This window comes from Cnephaeus nilssonii (genome assembly GCF_951640355.1).
Source record: "Cnephaeus nilssonii genome assembly, chromosome: 19".
Lineage (NCBI taxonomy): Eukaryota > Metazoa > Chordata > Mammalia > Chiroptera > Vespertilionidae > Cnephaeus > Cnephaeus nilssonii.
This window is the reverse complement of record NC_137090.1, coordinates 3,374,324-3,386,486: the sequence shown is the minus strand read 5'-3', so window position 1 is coordinate 3,386,486 and position 12,163 is coordinate 3,374,324. Positions and strand designations below refer to the sequence as shown.

At 67.5% G+C, this 12,163-nt stretch overlaps 1 protein-coding gene across 1 annotated transcript in view; it reads left to right on the top strand.

Moving 5' to 3' along the window:
* The window catches only part of MYO15B (myosin XVB), a gene marked incomplete at its 5' end in the record, with an annotated part of 30,453 nt that extends 18,313 nt beyond the window's left edge, over positions 1 to 12,140 (top strand). The window contains 37 exons of the mRNA XM_079798628.1: positions 84 to 262; positions 444 to 516; positions 965 to 1,126; positions 1,342 to 1,442; positions 1,543 to 1,619; positions 1,745 to 1,829; positions 1,991 to 2,089; positions 2,235 to 2,344; positions 2,441 to 2,590; positions 2,803 to 2,908; positions 3,074 to 3,187; positions 3,278 to 3,500; positions 3,577 to 3,667; positions 3,778 to 3,997; positions 4,469 to 4,581; positions 4,792 to 4,851; positions 5,326 to 5,401; positions 5,541 to 5,659; positions 5,813 to 5,931; positions 6,139 to 6,280; positions 6,503 to 6,614; positions 6,759 to 6,892; positions 7,231 to 7,382; positions 7,520 to 7,580; positions 7,670 to 7,742; positions 8,129 to 8,205; positions 9,366 to 9,442; positions 9,524 to 9,639; positions 9,730 to 9,824; positions 9,926 to 10,003; positions 10,089 to 10,185; positions 10,322 to 10,467; positions 10,587 to 10,702; positions 11,009 to 11,142; positions 11,331 to 11,464; positions 11,573 to 11,713; positions 11,855 to 12,140. Of these exons, the coding sequence (XP_079654754.1) occupies positions 84 to 262; positions 444 to 516; positions 965 to 1,126; positions 1,342 to 1,442; positions 1,543 to 1,619; positions 1,745 to 1,829; positions 1,991 to 2,089; positions 2,235 to 2,344; positions 2,441 to 2,590; positions 2,803 to 2,908; positions 3,074 to 3,187; positions 3,278 to 3,500; positions 3,577 to 3,667; positions 3,778 to 3,997; positions 4,469 to 4,581; positions 4,792 to 4,851; positions 5,326 to 5,401; positions 5,541 to 5,659; positions 5,813 to 5,931; positions 6,139 to 6,280; positions 6,503 to 6,614; positions 6,759 to 6,892; positions 7,231 to 7,382; positions 7,520 to 7,580; positions 7,670 to 7,742; positions 8,129 to 8,205; positions 9,366 to 9,442; positions 9,524 to 9,639; positions 9,730 to 9,824; positions 9,926 to 10,003; positions 10,089 to 10,185; positions 10,322 to 10,467; positions 10,587 to 10,702; positions 11,009 to 11,142; positions 11,331 to 11,464; positions 11,573 to 11,713; positions 11,855 to 11,914 (4,222 nt within the window). The 3' untranslated portion in view covers positions 11,915 to 12,140. The remainder of the gene's footprint in view (positions 1 to 83; positions 263 to 443; positions 517 to 964; positions 1,127 to 1,341; positions 1,443 to 1,542; positions 1,620 to 1,744; positions 1,830 to 1,990; positions 2,090 to 2,234; positions 2,345 to 2,440; positions 2,591 to 2,802; positions 2,909 to 3,073; positions 3,188 to 3,277; positions 3,501 to 3,576; positions 3,668 to 3,777; positions 3,998 to 4,468; positions 4,582 to 4,791; positions 4,852 to 5,325; positions 5,402 to 5,540; positions 5,660 to 5,812; positions 5,932 to 6,138; positions 6,281 to 6,502; positions 6,615 to 6,758; positions 6,893 to 7,230; positions 7,383 to 7,519; positions 7,581 to 7,669; positions 7,743 to 8,128; positions 8,206 to 9,365; positions 9,443 to 9,523; positions 9,640 to 9,729; positions 9,825 to 9,925; positions 10,004 to 10,088; positions 10,186 to 10,321; positions 10,468 to 10,586; positions 10,703 to 11,008; positions 11,143 to 11,330; positions 11,465 to 11,572; positions 11,714 to 11,854) is intronic.
* Positions 12,141 to 12,163: the final 23 nt, after the last annotated feature.

Genomic DNA, 12,163 nt, shown 5'->3' with positions numbered 1-12,163 from the left:
GGAGGCCGGTGGGGGGGTCAGGTGGAGGCCAGTGGGCGGGTCAGCGGCCGCCCCACCCCCACAGCCTTGGGCTGTCCCCACAGATTTGTGTCAGACCACGCCCCCAGCGGCATGGCGGCGCTGTGCCAGCACAAGCTGCTGGTGGCCCTGGAGCAGGCACGGCTGGCCCCTGAGACCACACGTGCCCACCCCCCCACTCAGCTCGAGTGGACGGCCGGACGGCGCCGAGGCCGCATGGTGCTGGACGTCTTCACGCTCAATGGTGATGCCGCCCGCAGTGGAGCCAGCCTGCCCCTCCCGCTCCCTGGACCCCCTCCCTGCCGCACCCCAAGATCCTGCTCTCCCTCCTGTCCTGCTTTCGGACCCCCTTGGGGACAGCAGCCCCTCCCCGCCAGGTGAACGCTGCCGTCTCTCATTCTCGGTCCCCTCCCTTCGTCCCGCAGACGAGTGCCTCTCCGCAGAGGTGGAGTCCTGGACGACGGGGGAGCAGCTCGCCGGGTGGATTCTGCAGAGCAGGTGCGGGGGGCCTGGGCTGGGAGGGTGCGGCCAACACTGAGCGTGGGCCCGTCCTCCTCAGGAGCCCCCCATCCTCCCAGCCCCCTCTCCCACCATGCACCTCCTGCAGCTGCCCCCCGCCCAGGGCCAAAGCCTGCGCCCGCGGGGGCGGGGGGGGGGCGGGGGTAGGTAAGTGGGCAGGGTCCAGACGAGATAGGGAACAGGAGTGGAGATGAAGCCTACGGGCCGGGTTCCAATTAAATAGGTGAATGAAGAAACGTGTGCGTCACAGCCGACAAGGAAGTGGGAGGGTTGTGAGGTGCAACCTGTCCGTGCAAACCGGAGTCGTCACCCAGGGTCCTGTCCCCTCCGCAGCCCTCACCCTTGGCCCGCCTCAGGCCCTGGCCCTTCCGGGATGGTCCCCTGCCCGGCTGACCACACCCCTAATGCACACCTCTGTCCCGTCCAGAGGCCTGGAGGGGCCCCCCCGTGGCTGGTCCGTGTCACTGCACTCCGGGGACTCCTGGCAGGACTTGGCTGGCTGTGACTTCGTGCTGGACCTGATCGGCCAGACTGAGGACCTGGGGGACCCTGCTGATCCCCACAGCTACCCCATTGCCCCCCAAAGCTTGTAGGTGCTGCCCCTGTCCCCGGCCTGCTCCTGTCCCTACCCTGACCCCCACTGTATCACACCTGGTGGTTACAGGGGCTGCCACAGACTCAGTCCGCCCCCCCTGACCCCCACAAGCCTCTTCCCCCTCCGTTGGGACACCCCCTCAGCAGCTTCTACACCTGGCGCTGCCCCCAGCCAGGTACCCGCTTAGTTGGGCCCACTATCTCCTGCAGAGCCGAGGACATCCCTCCCGCCCCTGGCGTCCAGGCCCCCTCGCTGTCCCCAGGTCCCCCTCCAGGTCCAGCCCCGACGCTGCCTAGCAGGGACCACACAGGTGCGGCTGGGAGTGGGCACACTGGGGTTGGCAGAGCTGGGATGGGGGTGTAGGGACCCGATGCCCCAGGTGGTGACACTGCCCCCCTCCGGCTCCACAGGTGAGCCCCGGGCCTCGGGGAGCCTGGATAGCTACCTGGACCACATCTTCGAGCCAGTCCTCTCCCCGGGCCTCAGCGTGAGTGTCCTGCACGCATGCCCCACCCCTGCCCCTACCCCACCCCACTGGCGCCCCTGCTGCCCCTCCCATCTCTCCCAGGGCTCTAGCTCTGACCTTATGACCTGTGACCTTTGTCCCTTCAGGATCTGGAGCAAGCCAGGGCTCTGAGCAGCCGCATGAAGGGAGGGGGCGGCATCGGGCCCATGCAGCAAGGAAGCTACCCTATGGGTGAGTAGGGGTGGAGCAGCACAGGCGAGCATGGCTCGGACCCTGGATCTGGGGTTAGAGCTCCAGCCAGCACCCTGGGCCTGAACTCTTGGCCTGGAGCTGGAGGGAGGTGGTCCATGGGCCCAGCGAGGGACCAACCTGGGAGGGCCCCGTTCCCTCAGTGTACCCAGGGATGATGCAGATGCCTGGATACCAGCCAGCTATGATGCCTGCACCCATGCCCATGATGCCAGCAGTGGGCACAGTCCCTGCCATGCCAGGTAAGGCTGGGCTGGGGCACCGGGTCCCTTCTCAGGTAGGGTCTGGAGGAGGGAGGGTCCTGCCAGAGGCCCAGAGGGCACAGTGGGCAAAGCGCTTCCAGCTTGGCCCCGTGCTCACCTGCCCCGCCCACCTGCCACCCTGCAGCCATGGTGGTGCCACCACAGCCGCCGCCACAGCCCCTGCTCCCCAGCGTGGACGCAAGGCAGCTGGCAGCCCAGCAGCAGAGCTTCATCAACCAGCAGGCGCTGCTCCTGGTGAGGGTGGGCAGGGCCCCCAGGTTGCCTGGCAGGGACAGGCCTGTGGGCAGGGCCAGGCCAGCTCTAACCTGGTCCCCCGCTCCTCCCCCTCAGGCCCAGCAGATGACTGCCCAGGCCATGTCCCTGTCCCTAGAGCAGCAGACTCGGCAGCGCCAGCGCCAGGCCCAGGCAACCTCAGCCATGGCCCCGAAGCCCAAGACGCCCCCGGCCGCCGGGGAAGAGCCGGAGCCGGAGCCGGAGCCGGTGGGTGTCTGCCTGAGGGAGGAGTGGAGACGGCAGAGGGCAATCCCGGATCGGGCAGCGGGCTCCAGGGCTGCAGGGATGAAAGACAGGGCAGGGAGCAGGAAGATGCAGAAAAGATGCCGTGGGGCCCCAGTCCCAGGGATTCGAGGGGTTCACCATGAGAGGGGCAAGTTGGCTGGCAGGGCTGTTCCCTCACTTCCCCTTCCTGCCAGGAGACCCCACAAGAGACCCCGCAAGAGACCCCCCAGGAGACCCTGCAGGACGAGGAGGAGAGGCACAGGAGCTTCCAGCAGAAACGGAACTATTTCCAGAAGATGGGTGAGGGGACTTGGGGTGGCAGGCCCACGCAGGAGTTCGGCCCCCCCCCCCCAGCCTGGCCAGGGGACTGCGGGTGCCCTCTGTGCCCTGAGTCTGATGTGGCCTGTCCAGGGGCATGGATGGGCCGGCCAGGTGGAGGGTGACAGGGCCATCTGGCACTTACAGGGCAGCAGCAGATCAAGGTGAAGGTGGTGAAGCCTCCGGCCAAGGTGGTGAAGCCTCCGGCCAAAGTGCAGATCCCCCAAGGGAAGGAGCAGGAAGAGGAGGAACCCCGTGCAGGTGGCAGGGAGACGGGGGAGGGGGTCCGGGGGGGGGGTGCGCCTGGCTCTGCGGTTTTGCACAGGGTCTCACGTGTTTCCTCCTGGGCAGTGCCATCTCCTCCTCCCGCCCGGGGAGTGAAGAAGCCACTGACACCAGGTGGGGCCAAAGCTGTCCGGAAGGCTGAGGCGGAGCCGGCCCAGGAGGCGGAGCCTGATGGTGACAAGGTGCCCAGCTCAGAACCCCCCAGGGTGCCCAGCAGGGAGATCCGCAACATCATCCGCATGTACCAGAGCCGCCCCGGCCCCGTGCCCGTGCCCGTGCAGCCATCCAGGTGGGTCCGGGGCCGGCCGGCGCGGCCCACTCCCCAGGGAGAAACCTGCGGACTCCTGACCTTTTCCTTCTCTCAGGAAGCCCCCCCAAAATTTCCTGAAGAAAAACAACCCTAAGGACGAGGCTCTGGCTAAGCTGGGGATCAGCGGTGCCCACGTGCCCCCCTCGGTGAGGCCCGTCCCATCCCATCCGGGGTGCGGCTGCTCTGCTCAGGAGTCCGAGGCCCTCGGGGGTCCACGTGGCCTTCTCCCCAGACACAGCTCTCTGTGCCCCCGCAGCCGCTGTCCCCCAGCCCGGAGAAGGGCCCTCCGCCAGCTGTGGCCGCTCGACCCAAGGCCGCACCGCGGATGAAGACCTCCAGCACCATCCGGGAGAAGCAGGGGCCCCTTCAGGAGCTGTTTGGCCATCACCCACCCACTGCCCAGGCACCCCCACTTCCACCAGCGCCCCCACTGCCTCCACCCGGGGACCCGGGGACCCCTTCCGCTGAGCCCCGCGGTAAGGAACCCCACGACCCCATGCGGTGGGCTACCTTGGCGGGGAGGGGTGGAGGGGGGCAGGATTCCCAACAGCCTCTGGGCGCTCATGGCTGAGGTCAGCTGCTCTGGCTTCCGGACTTTGGAGCCCCAGCTTCTACGTTCCCGCCCAGGGCAGGGCCCGGTACCCCTAGGACCTGTCTGGCACCGAGGGACTGTCACACACAGGGTGTTGTCCTCCATGCAGAGCTGACAGCTCTGTCAGAAATTAATGGTCCTGCTGAGGTGGTCTAGGACCCCGGGGAAAGGCTGAGGCAGGAGATGGGACTGGGGGCGGGCCGAGGGGCGTGGCAGGGCAGCGAGGTGCGGTGGGGCGGCGTGGCTTGGTGTGGGCTGGGCCGGGGTGGGCCTCCCAGGGGCTGGGGCGGTGAGGGTCTTCCCTTCCTGAGCTCTGGCCGCTCCTCACCCGTGCTCCCGGCACCTCCTCTGCCAGGCTCTCTGGGGTCCATGGGAGATCAGGGGGTCAGCACCCAGCTACTCGTGCCCATCGGCAGCGTGTGCTTCTCCTACACCAGTGCGCCCTGGAGGCTGTTCCTACGCAAGGAGGTGGGCATGAGGGCTGGGGAGGGGGTGGCAGGCTGTGCGGGACCCCGCTGGGGAACCCCAGTATCTGTTCCCCACGCACAAACTCGGGGAGCTGCCGCCCCACGACCACGTCGGGGGATTTTCTGTCTGGCCTGGAAGGCAGGGGGGGAGGGGCGGGAAGGGGCTGTGCGGGACGCCATGCCCACCCTCGCTCTCCTTGCCCTCCTCCAGGTCTTCTACCCCCGGGAGAACTTCAGCCACCCTTACAACCTCCGGCTCCTCTGTGAGCAGGTGAGAGGCAGCCCACCTGCACCCACACCTGGGCGGTTCGCACCTGTGGGGCCCTTGTGTGGTTCAAGCCCCGCCTCCTCTACGTAACCCTCACACCCCTGTGAGGAGGGACCATTGTTGGCCACGAGGATTAGGGAAGTGTACCCAGTGCCCAACAGGCTCCAGCACACAGTAGGTGCTCACTGGTGCTTGCTCCTTGGCCGACTCTGGATGCTCCCAGGACCAGGCCTGTCCCCCGATCTCCATGCCTCCCCCAAGTGGCGCTGCTTCAGGGAGGCTGATTCCCGCCGACCGAGGAGCAGCTGGCACTGGGGGGGCAGGCGGGGCTCTGGGTGGTCGAGCCCCGGACTTGGAAGCCCCATGTTTCTCCTGCTCCGTCTCCGCCCAGGGGCTCTCCACCTTCGGGGTGTGTGATGCTCTCGTGCGGGGCTCTGGCCTCGGCACCTGGTGGTGACCACCTGGCTCTGCCCCCAGATCCTGAGGGACACCTTTTCCGAGTCCTGCACCCGGATCTCCCAGGACGAGCGGTGCAAAATGAAAGACCTGCTGGGTATGGTCCGGGGACCCTGGAGCCAGGGAGCTGGGGTGCTGGGGTGCTGGGGGCCGGGCCTGCGCGGAGGGAGAGAGCAGACTCTGGGGTTCGCTCTGCGGGGAGCCTCAGGACAGGCTGGGGCCGTCCCTGCCCGCAGGAGACCTGGAGGTGGGCCTGGACTCACTCGGCGCCGCCGAGGACAGTGTCAAGAAGCGCATTGTGGTGGCCGCCAGGGACAACTGGGCCAATTACTTCTCCCGCATCTTCCCCGTCTCCGTGAGTGAGCGGGGGGGAGGGCTGGGGATGGCAGCACCCAGCCTGGACCCTGGGACGGGAGTAGGGGGTGGGGTGGGCCCCGGAGGAAACATAAAGGCATCTTGGATAGCGGAGGGGGCCCAGCAGCGTGTCTGTGACCCCCTTTCTGGGCAGGGCGACAGTGGCAGCAACGTGCAGCTGCTGGGCGTGTCCCACCGGGGACTGAGACTGCTCAAGTGGGCCCGAGGCCCCGGCATCTGCCTCCACCAGCTGAAGACCCTCTGCTCCTACAGGTGGGGCTGGGCTGGTGGGGGCTGGGCTGGTGGGGGCTGGGCTGGTAGGGGGCTGGGCTGGTGGGGGCTGGGCTGGTGGGGGCTGGGCTGGTAGGGGGCTGGGCTGGTGGGGGCTGGGCTGGTAGGGGCTGGGCTGGTGGGGGCTGGGCTGGTGGGGGCTGGGGGGGGCAAGATGGCCCCCAGCTCATGCCCCCACCCTGTGCACAGCTTTGCCGAGGTGCTGGGCGTGGAGTGCCGGGGGGCCTCCACCCTGGAGCTGACGCTGAAGAGCGAGCAGTTGGTGCTGCACTCGGCCCGGGCAGGTGCCATCAAGGCCATGATGGAGCTCTTCCTGAGTGAGCTCCAGAAGGCGAGTGCGGCTGAGGGCCGGGCGGGGCCTCCGCTGACGCTCCGTGGGGCCTGTCAGCCAGGCTCCTCCAAGCTTCCTGGGTTGGGGCTGGGTCCCTGAAACTCTGGGGTGCTGAGGTGGGAATGGGCCAATGGAGGGCGAGCAGGTAGGGCGGCAGGTCAGGGGTCACCGGCGGGCTGGCCACTCGCTCGCCCGCTCACCCTCTCCCCCTCCTGCCGGCAGGATTCCGGCTACGTGGTTGCCTTGCGAAGCTACATCACCGATGACCGCAGCCTCCTCAGCTTCCACCGTGGGGACCTCATCAAGCTGCTGCCGGCCATCGATCCGGAGCCAGGTCTCTCCAGGGCCAAGCAGGGCGCTGACCAGGGAGGGTGGCACGGTGCCGGGGCGGGGGGGGGGGGGGTACGGGGGGAGGGAGAAGAGGACTCTGAGGGCAGAGGGGCGGGTGGGTAAGGCACTGTCCTGGCGTGCCTTCCAGGCTGGCAGTTCGGCTCTGCCGGGGGCCGCTCCGGGCTCTTTCCTGTGGACATGGTGCAGCCGGCTGCTGCCCCGGACTTTTCCTTCTCGCTGCGCAGAGAGCCGAGCCTGGCTCAGCGGGAGAGGGGGTTGGAGGTGAGGAAGTAGAAGTTGAGGAAGCAAAGGGCTCGATGGCCCCAGAGCAGTGAGGATCGCCCTGCCCCCCTCTTCCCAATGCCTCCCTCATCTCCGCAGCAGGACTGTGAGCTCCCTGCGGGCGGGCGGGGCTGTGCGGTCCCCGGGGCTGCTTGTTCGGTGCTGCCCTAGAAGATGCTCAATAAAAAGCTCTTGACTCTCCTGACTCTGGTGGTGTGCTCACTGCAGCTGCTCTCCTGCTCCTCCGGGCGGGGCCGGGCCGGGGCCGGGCCGGGGCCGGGGCGGGGTCTCCGGACAGGCCAGGTCTCGGGGTGGCACCAGGTCTCCTGTGCTCCCAGGGCCCCGCCAGACGCCGGAGCCAGGCACACAGTGACAACTCGGAGGCCGGCAGCCTGCCCTTGTCCGAGGTCTCTGCCCCTCTGTCCGTCGTCTCCCACAACTACACCATGCAGGACTTTGCCCTGAAATACTTCCGGAAGCCCCAGACCTTGTGAGTGCCCTGAGCCCACCCTACCCGTCTGTCCTCAGCTTCTGTGAAGGGGGCTCCCTGCTCAGGGCCGCCAGGCCACAGCCTGGGACGGGGCGGAAGGGCCGAGCAAGCAGGGCTGTGCGCTCTCTGCCCCTCAGGCTGGCTCCGGCAGGTGGAGACACTCAGAAAGCCATGGCCAGCCTGGTGCAGTACACCAAGGTAGGGGGCAGGCGGGGGAGTCGGGCCAGTGGGCCTGCCCGCTGGGTCCCCCAGACCCCAGACCCACAGCCCAGCCTCTTGGCCTGCAGGCCCCCATCCGGGAGTCGCTCATCAGCCTCAGTGATGAGGACGCGAACAGGCGGGCTGTGGAGAGCTTCCAGGGTGAGTGGCCGGCTGGGCCCCGTGTCTGTGGTGCCTTGGACCTAGGCACCCGGCCGCTTTCCCTGTGAGTTTGCCCCTGCAGGGCAGCTTGGGGGTGGTTCCTGTACCCCGGCAGCCTTCACCCACTTCCACTCCTGCCCAAGAGGCGGTGGGTTGTGTAGATTCTGGGCCGGAAGGCAGTGGCGGTGCACCGTGGGGGGCTGCAGGCACCCACAGAATTCCTGAGCCTGTTTCCCCATCGGTAAAGCCGGGTCTGCCGCCTTACCTGGCTCACACACATTTTGAGAGCAAGGCACCAAGATGGCGGGGGGAAAGCCCTGTGTGGGGACGCGTGGGCCAGGGCCAAGCCCCCGCCCGGCTCCCCACGCTTCTCGTCCTGCCTGTAGTTCTGATGCAGTTTATGGGGGACCAGCCGAAGCCCCGGGGCAAGGACGAGATAGAGCTCCTCTATGAGCTGCTGAAGGTAAGCGAGGGCCGTGTGCGCCGGGACCTGGGGGAGACACCCTTGGTCACTATTCACTCGAATCATCCACAAGTATTTATTGAGCACCTACTAGATGCTGGGGGGTGTGGCAGCGAGCCAAGCCACCAAGTCCCCGCAGAGCTTAGGACCTAGGAGGAGGAGACAGGTGCAGTGTGGGGGGCTGAGAAGCGCCGTGGGGAAGGCAGGGGAGGGGCTGAGCCAGTGCAGGGGCTGACAGGCCAGCAGAGGGAGGGAGGCTGTGTGCACTGGGGCAGCGCATTGGACAGAGGGGGGCGGGGTGACGTCCTGATGGGAGGGGGGCCTCAGCACCAGCCAGGCCGGCGTGGCTGGAGCCAGGGGGCCAGGCGAGAGTGGAGGATGCGGCCCCGGGACCGACAGTGGGTCCGGGTCACGGCAGGCCTTGCAGGCCATTGTCAGGACTTGGATTTTTTTTCAAGAGAGAGAGAACCCCACGGGAGGGTTTTGAGGGGGGATGTGGCTTGTGTTTGCTGGGGTCGCTCTAGCTGTGGCTTGCTGTTCTGGGGGCCTAAGGGCAAAGGAGGTGATTATAGTGATGCCAGTTGAAAGGCGGTGCAGGTGGGGGGCTGAGAGGTGGCAGCAGGGAGCAGGACACTCCGAGCACCAGGTTCCAGGAATTGCATGGGGGGTGTGAGAGGGGCCAGGGATGCCACAGGCCCTGGCCGTTGGATAAGGAAGCCCCGGGGAGGAGCGGGCCTGGGCTGCTGGGGGAATTCGGACATGTGAGGTCTGAAGTCCCAGACTTCCCACCGGAGGGCTGGGGTTCAAGGGAGAAGTGTGAGCTGGAGGCAGGCACAGGTCAGCAGCAGATGGGAGCAGCTGAGAGCATCCGGGAGGAGGACACCGCAGCCCTTAGAGGTCAAGGAGGCAGCTAAGAGGGACAGAGAAGGCGGAGGCCAGGCCAGGCACGGCCGGAAGCAGGTGGAGACAGTGACTTGAGTGACCAGTTGTGCAGACACCAGTAAACCGAGTGAGATGACAGAGATGACCACCGACTGGGCTGTCACCCCCACTTGGCCCCCAGCCTCTAGCCTTCGGCTCCCACGCCACCCCTCACTCCACTGCCCTCCGCCCGCCCCCCGGCTGCCCTCCCCCGCCCACCTGCCCTTTCTGTGCCTTAGCTGTGCCGGGAGAAGGAGAACCTCAGGGACGAGATTTACTGCCAGGCCATCAAGCAGGTCACGGGACACCCCCGGCTGTGAGTGTTGGGGTGCAGGGTGGGCGGCGGGCAGCCCGCTGTGTGGTCCGGCAGCCCGAGCCCAGGCTCTGTGCCCCGCAGGGAATTCTGTGCTCGAGGCTGGAGCTTCCTCAGCCTCCTCACCGGCTTCCTCCCGCCGTCCCCCACGTTGATGCCCTACGTGACCCAGTTCCTGCAGGACGCGGGCAGGAGTCAAGGTGCCTGTGGGAGGGGCTCCCAGGCTGGGTCTCGGCAGCGTGGGGAGGGGTTGGAAGAGGCTGCTGACCTCAGCCTGGTCCTCTCTGCAGAGCTGGCCCGCAGCAGCCAGGAGCACCTCCAGCGCACGGTCAAATACGGGGGGCGCCGGCGGCTGCCGCCCCCGGGTGAAATGAAGGCTTTCCTGGTACTGGGGGTGCAGGCGGCGGGCATTCTGGGTCTCCCTCAGGAGGTGGGGGGAGCCAGGGCCTTTGTCTATGGTGTGCTGACCTGCCACGTGCCTCGCAGAAAGGGAAAATGGTCCGCCTGCTGCTGATCCACCTGCCCGGAGGCGTGGGCTACACGACCAACATCGGGACTTTCACCGTGAGCTCCCGAGAGGGGCTGGGAGAGGCAGGGAGCTTGGGCATCAGTCTGGCCCCGGCCCCTCATGCCCTGTCCGCATGCCCAGGTGGCAGCAGAGGTGCTGGAGGAGCTGTGTGAGAAGATGGGCATCACAGAACCCGAGGAGGTCCAGGAATTTGCCCTGTTCCTCATCAAAGGGGAAGGTGAGGCGTGGGGGGAGGACGCCAGGCTGCATTCAGGAGGGCTCCCCTGCCCGGTCCACTTTTGCGCCCCCGGGTGAGGCAGGGGCGGGGCGGGGCCTGGGCAGCAGGGAGGGCGGTGAACCGAGCTCCCTTGCAGGTGAGCTGGTGCGGCCCCTGCGGCCCCACGAGTACCTCAACAGCGTGTTGGTGGACCGCGAGACCAGCCTGCACAGCCGGCGGCTCGGCTGGGAGACCCGCCTGCACTTCGATAACCCCACCTACATCAGCACCCACTACAGCCAGGTCAGGCTGCCTGGGCGGGGCCCTCCGCGCCTCCCTCCCCTCCCGCGAGGAGAAGGGACGGTGGCAGGACTGTCCGGGGCCTTAGGGCACAGCTGCCGCTCACTGCGCTCTGCCCTCAGGTGCAGCGAGACTACCTGCAGGGGAAGCTGTTGGTCGGCGCCCAGGCAGATGCCCAAGTTGCCAGACTGGCTGCCCTTCAGCACGTCAGCAGGACCCAGGAGGCGCCCCCCTCAGAGTGAGTGTGCACGCCCCACACCTCCTGTCACTTCCCTGCCCCTCCTGGTGCTGAGGTCCGCCTCAGCATCCACCCCAAGGGCCTCTCCTCAGCCCACAATCCAAGGTCAAGGCCACCTGACTTGTCCTCTCCTGGGCCCTAACCAGATGGGGCGGGAGCAGTGGAGGCCCCTGTCCGCCCCACCCCAAGCTCACGGGCAGGGACACCTCATGGGTGTGTCTGGATCTTCAGTCTCACCCACAGTAGCCACTGGTTCACTCACTGGGCGCCGGCTGTGCCCAGCCTTGACCCAACGCTGTGTCCTAGGCAAGACCTGCTGGCGTACCTGCCGAGGCCGCTGCAAGGCCAGGTGAACGTGGCCACCCTCCGGGGCCTGGTGGACCAGGAGCTGAGGCAGCTGCAAGGACGCAGCGCCCAGGAAGCTCAGATCGGCTTCATCGGTGGGTCTGGGGCCGGGGGCAGCTGGGGAGGAGGCAGGAGGTAGAGGCCCAGGAGGGAGGAGGTGAGGGTGGAGGGGGCGAGAAAGCTGCTCCACCTTCCCTGTCCCTCTCACCTCACCTGGAGGCCAAGGAGGGCAGGTCCCCAGGGGCCAGAACTCCCATCTTCCGTCTCACCCCTCCACCCCCAGAGGCGGCGAGCCAGCTGCCCCTCTTTGGTTACACGGTCTACGTGGTACTGCGAGCGAGCGACCTGACGCTGCCCAGACCCAGCCTCCTGGGGCTGAACCGCCAGCACCTCATCCTCATGGACCCCAGCTCCCAGGTGGGCTGGGCTCCTGCTCCAGGGCGGGCCTGGGCACCTGGCCATTCCCCTCCCACCACCCACACTGTCCCCCGTGAGAGGGTCCAGCCCTGTCCCTGCTGCCCCCAGACACTGTGCTGCTCCATCGCCCTGCGGGACCTGCATCGGCTCCACCTGCTGAGCCCCCTGGAGGCAGACAGGCCCCCGGGCCTGGAACTCAACTACGGCTCCGTCGACAGCCCCCAGACCATCTGGTTCGAGCTGCCGCAGGTGAGTGGCCAGGGCCTCTGACCACCCTGGGAGGCTGGCGTGCCCGGAGCCTGGGCCCAGCCGATGCCCACTGCCCAGGCGTGGTGTGGGCGGGCAGCGGGGGGCGGGCTGGGAGTGTCCTCACAGGCCTGTGCCCCGCAGGCCCGGGAGCTGCAGCACACCATCGCCTTCCTGCTCAACAGCAGCGACAGCTCCGTCTAGTGGCCGGCCTCACCCCGGAGGAGAGGAGGAGGGCGGGAGAGGAGGAAGGGCCCCTCCCTGACCCAGCCTGGTGGGTCTCCCTTGGGTGCCGATGGTCTCCCTTGGGTGCTGTCAGGTCACTTTGGTTTGGACTTGGTGGCTTGGCTGTTCTGGACCCTGCCCAGCACAGCCCGGCTGGCCCACATGGAGGTCACAGGCAGGCGCTGCTACAGTGACATCAACGGGGGAAGATTCCAAAGACCCCTTCTT